We start from the raw sequence: 5,810 nt of genomic DNA on the forward strand, positions 1-5,810 counted from the left end.
TTTCCTTGTATGATATAGGTAAGTTATATATGCATATGCCTGTCTGATAGAAATATAACTATCTTTTGTTTTTATTCTTTTTTCCTCATGGTAGTTTTGGCAGATCAGTACCTCCATATGTCCAGGAGATGGCGGCAGATACACTCCTATTACCACCCAGATCAACACGTCGACACTGTTCAACAACCTGTTGGCATTAAACAACCATGCAAACTAAAAGGAAGAACACTGCCACATTTCTCAATCAGAGGATTTCTTTAATGTTAATTGATGACACATACAGATCATTCAGGTTCATTTTTAATCTGACATATCCAGTAGCTGGCTGTTCTACTGGGCTTCAACAGACCAGAAACACTGGACCAACATAGTTCTGTACAACTGAACAGAACAACTGGTCAACTTTGATGACTTTGATGAGGAGAGAAGTTCATATGAGAGAGGGAATAGATCAATAGGTTATAATCAATAAGAATACACGTAGGACACCAGCAGGAGAATATGTTATCATGCAGCATTTCTATTGGTAGTGAAAGAAACTGTTCTACAATAACATCAAATACAGACATAATGATAAAGGTACAACACCATGACTCTGCAAAATCAAACACAGAGAATATCCCACATCATAGATTAGTGACATCATCGATAATCTCACATTGTCGACTTTACAGAGAGAGCTCAATCTGAGAGTCAATCCTCTGAGATTCATAGAAGAGGGAAATCATTCAACCTCTAAATACTACAAATAATAACAATAATAATAATAATAATAATAATAATGTTATTAAACCCCTAAAGACCAAATCACAGAGAAAGATATTTCTTCAGGTTAGCAGGTTGTGATAAAGCATCACTCTTATAGGACCTCTACTCCAGCTCACACAGCTCAGCACTGGACCCAAACCCAAACCCAAACGCAAACCCAGGATAGAGGGTCTGAGTGAAGGTGGTCTGGACTCTGTGGAGGAGGGTCATGGTGTCAGAGGAGACGCTGTAGAAGGACAGACTACCTGCGCTGTGATCCAGGTACACTCCTACTCTGGAGGACCGAGGGCCTGATACTGCAGTCTGAAAACCATTGTGTCTGAAACTGTAACCATCACTAGAGCACTGTAACATCCAGGACTTGTTATTGAATGCTAACATACAGTCATCACCTGTCCCTGCTCTGCTGATGTCTCTATATGAGACTGCTGTATCAACCCCCCACCCTCTCCACTCCACCTCCCAGTAACAGCGTCCAGACAGACCCTCTCTACACAGCACCTGAGGCCAGCCAGTGAATCTCTCTGGATGATCAGGATATGACTGGGCTGGTCCACGTGTCACCTTCCTGTTCCCCTCAGACAGAGAGAGGTGTCTGTATGCTGTGTTTGGGTCCAGTGTGAGCCGACAGGAATCTGGGAGAAGAGCAGAGCAGAGAGCAGATCAGAGAGATAAGGAGATATGTCAGATATGTAGCTAGCTGTCTTTGATGAGTCTCTGCTCACTTTGACTTAAGCTCCTCCCACTTTGACTTAAGCTCCTCCCACTTTGATTTAAGCTCCGCCTACTTTGACTTAAGCTCCGCCCACTTTGACTTAAGCTCCTCCCACTTTGACTTAAGCTCCTCCCACTTTGATTTAAGCTCCTCCCATTTTGACTTAAGCTCCGCCCACTTTGACTTAAGCTCCGCCCACTTTGACTTAAGCTCCTCCCACTTTGACTTAAGCTCCTCCCACTTTGATTTAAGCTCCGCCCACTTTGACTTAAGCTCCTCCCACTTTGATTTAAGCTCCGCCCACTTTGACTTAAGCTCCTCCCACTTTGATTTAAGCTCCTCCCACTTTGATTTAAGCTCCGCCCACTTTGACTTAAGCTCCGCCCACTTTGACTTAAGCTCCTCCCACTTTGACTTAAGCTCCTCCCACTTTGACTTAAGCTCCTCCCACTTTGACTTAAGCTCCTCCCACTTTGACTTAAGCTCCGCCCACTTTAACCTAAGCTCCTCCCACTTTGACTTAAGCTCCTCCCACTTTGACTTAAGCTCCTCCCACTTTGATTTAAGCTCCGCCCACTTTGACTTAAGCTCCTCCCACTTTGACTTAAGCTCCTCCCACTTTGACTTAAGCTCCTCCCACTTTGATTTAAGCTCCTCCCATTTTGACTTAAGCTCCGCCCACTTTGACTTAAGCTCCGCCCACTTTGACTTAAGCTCCTCCCACTTTGACTTAAGCTCCTCCCACTTTGATTTAAGCTCCTCCCACTTTGATTTAAGCTCTGCCCACTTTGACTTAAGCTCCTCCCACTTTGATTTAAGCTCCTCCCACTTTGATTTAAGCTCCGCCCACTTTGACTTAAGCTCCGCCCACTTTGACTTAAGCTCCTCCCACTTTGACTTAAGCTCCTCCCACTTTGACTTAAGCTCCTCCCACTTTGACTTAAGCTCCGCCCACTTTAACCTAAGCTCCTCCCACTTTGACTTAAGCTCCTCCCACTTTGACTTAAGCTCCTCCCACTTTGCCTTAAGCTCCGCCCACTTTAACCTAAGCTCCTCCCACTTTGACTTAAGCTCCTCCCACTTTGACTTAAGCTCCTCCCACTTTGACTTAAGCTCCACCCACTTTGACTTAAGCTCCTCCCACTTTGACTTAAGCTCCTCCCACTTTGACTTAAGCTCCGCCCACTTTGACTTAAGCTCCTCCCACTTTGATTTAAGCTCCGCCCACTTTGACTTAAGCTCCGCCCACTTTGACTTAAGCTCCTCCCACTTTGACTTAAGCTCCTCCCACTTTGATTTAAGCTCCTCCCATTTTGACTTAAGCTCCGCCCACTTTGACTTAAGCTCCGCCCACTTTGACTTAAGCTCCTCCCACTTTGACTTAAGCTCCTCCCACTTTGATTTAAGCTCCGCCCACTTTGACTTAAGCTCCTCCCACTTTGATTTAAGCTCCGCCCACTTTGACTTAAGCTCCTCCCACTTTGATTTAAGCTCCTCCCACTTTGATTTAAGCTCCGCCCACTTTGACTTAAGCTCCGCCCACTTTGACTTAAGCTCCTCCCACTTTGACTTAAGCTCCTCCCACTTTGACTTAAGCTCCTCCCACTTTGACTTAAGCTCCTCCCACTTTGACTTAAGCTCCGCCCACTTTAACCTAAGCTCCTCCCACTTTGACTTAAGCTCCTCCCACTTTGACTTAAGCTCCTCCCACTTTGATTTAAGCTCCGCCCACTTTGACTTAAGCTCCTCCCACTTTGACTTAAGCTCCTCCCACTTTGACTTAAGCTCCTCCCACTTTGATTTAAGCTCCTCCCATTTTGACTTAAGCTCCGCCCACTTTGACTTAAGCTCCGCCCACTTTGACTTAAGCTCCTCCCACTTTGACTTAAGCTCCTCCCACTTTGATTTAAGCTCCTCCCACTTTGATTTAAGCTCTGCCCACTTTGACTTAAGCTCCTCCCACTTTGATTTAAGCTCCTCCCACTTTGATTTAAGCTCCGCCCACTTTGACTTAAGCTCCGCCCACTTTGACTTAAGCTCCTCCCACTTTGACTTAAGCTCCTCCCACTTTGACTTAAGCTCCTCCCACTTTGACTTAAGCTCCGCCCACTTTAACCTAAGCTCCTCCCACTTTGACTTAAGCTCCTCCCACTTTGACTTAAGCTCCTCCCACTTTGCCTTAAGCTCCGCCCACTTTAACCTAAGCTCCTCCCACTTTGACTTAAGCTCCTCCCACTTTGACTTAAGCTCCTCCCACTTTGACTTAAGCTCCACCCACTTTGACTTAAGCTCCTCCCACTTTGACTTAAGCTCCTCCCACTTTGACTTAAGCTCCGCCCACTTTGACTTAAGCTCCTCCCACTTTGACTTAAGCTCCTCCCACTTTGACTTAAGCTCCGCCCACTTTGACTTAAGCTCCTCCCACTTTGACTTAAGCTCCGCCCACTTTGACTTAAGCTCCTCCCACTTTGACTTAAGCTCCTCCCACTTTGACTTAAGCTCCTCCCACTTTGACTTAAGCTACGCACACTTTGACTTAAGCTCCTCCCACTTTGACTTAAGCTCCTCCCACTTTGATTTAAGCTCCTCCCACTTTGATTTAAGCTCTGCCCACTTTGATTTAAGCTCCGCCCACTTTGATTTAAGCTCCGCCCACTTTGACCTAAACTCCTCCCACTTTGATTTAAGCTCCGCCCACTTTGACTTAAGCTCCTCCCACTTTGACTTAAGCTCCTCCCACTTTGATTTAAGCTCCTCCCACTTTGATTTAAGCTCCGCCCACTTTGGTTTAAGCTCCGCCCACTTTGATTTAAGCTCCTCCCACTTTGACTTAAGCTCCTCCCACTTTGATTTAAGCTCCTCCCACTTCGATTTAAGCTCCGCCCACTTTGATTTAAGCTCCGCCCACTTTGATTTAAGCTCCTCCCACTTTGATTTAAGCTCCGCCCACTTTGACTTAAGCTCCGCCCACTTTGACTTAAGCTCCTCCCACTTTGATTTAAGCTCCTCCCACTTTGATTTAAGCTCCGCCCACTTTGATTTAAGCTCCTCCCACTTTGATTTAAGCTCCTCCCACTTTGACTTAAGCTCCTCCCACTTTGATTTAAGCTCCGCCCACTTTGACCTAAGCTCCTCCCACTTTGATTTAAGCTCCGCCCACTTTGACTTAAGCTCCTCCCACTTTGATTTAAGCTCCTCCCACTTTGATTTAAGCTCCGCCCACTTTGACTTAAGCTCCGCCCACTTTGACTTAAGCTCCGCCCACTTTGACACAAGCTCCACCCACTTTGACACAAGCTCCGCCCACTTTGACTTAAGCTCCGCCCACTTTGACTTAAGCTCCGCCCACTTTGACTTAAGCTCCGCCCACTTTGACTTAAGCTCCGCCCACTTTGCCACAAGCTCCGCCCACTTTGACACAAGCTCCGCCCACTTTGACTTAAGCTCCGCCCACTTTGACACAAGCTCCGCCCACTTTGACACAAGCTCCGCCCACTTTGACTTATGCTCCGCCCACTTTGACTTATGCTCCGCCCACTTTGACTTAAGCTCCGCCCACTTTGACTTAAGCTCCGCCCACTTTGACTTAAGCTCCGCCCACTTTGACTTAAGCTCCGCCCACTTTGCCACAAGCTCCGCCCACTTTGACACAAGCTCCGCCCACTTTGACTTAAGCTCCGCCCACTTTGACACAAGCTCCGCCCACTTTGAATAAGCTCCGCCCACTTTGACACAAGCTCCGCCCACGTTGACTTAAGCTCCGCCCACTTTGACACAAGCTCCGCCCACTTTGAATAAGCTCCGCCCACTTTGACTTAAGCTCCGCCCACTTTGACACAAGCTCCGCCCACTTTGACTTAAGCTCCGCCCACTTTGACACAAGCTCCGCCCACTTTGACACAAGCTCCGCCCACTTTGACTTAAGCTCCGCCCACTTTGACACAAGCTCCGCCCACTTTGACACAAGCTCCGCCCACTTTGACTTAAGCTCCGCCCACTTTGACACAAGCTCCGCACACTTTGACTTAAGCTCCGCCCACTTTAACACAAGCTCCGCCCACTTTGACTTATGCTCCGCCCACTTTAGCACAAGCTCCGCCCACTTTGACACAAGCTCCGCCCACTTTGACACAAGCTCCGCCCACTTTGACACAAGCTCCGCCCACTTTGACTTAAGCTCCGCCCACTTTGACTTAAGCTCCGCCCACTTTGACACAAGCTCCGCCCACTTTGACTTAAGCTCCGCCCACTTTAACTTAAGCTCCGCCCACTTTGCCACAAGCTCCGCCCACTTTGACTTAAGCTCCGCCCACTTTAACACAAGCTC

General features: G+C 47.6%; 1 protein-coding gene across 1 annotated transcript in view; it reads right to left on the reverse strand.

Annotated features, from left to right (window-relative positions):
- Positions 1 to 870: 870 nt before the first annotated feature.
- Positions 871 to 5,810, reverse strand: part of LOC308173884 (stonustoxin subunit beta-like) — a gene marked incomplete at both ends in the record, with an annotated part of 5,485 nt that continues 545 nt past the window's right edge. Inside the window, one exon of the mRNA XM_080548937.1 lies at positions 871 to 1,403. Coding sequence (XP_080405063.1) covers positions 871 to 1,403 — 533 coding nt within the window. The remainder of the gene's footprint in view (positions 1,404 to 5,810) is intronic.

This window comes from Nansenia antarctica (assembly GCF_963989245.1).
Source record: "Nansenia antarctica genome assembly, chromosome: 1".
NCBI lineage: Eukaryota > Metazoa > Chordata > Actinopteri > Argentiniformes > Microstomatidae > Nansenia > Nansenia antarctica.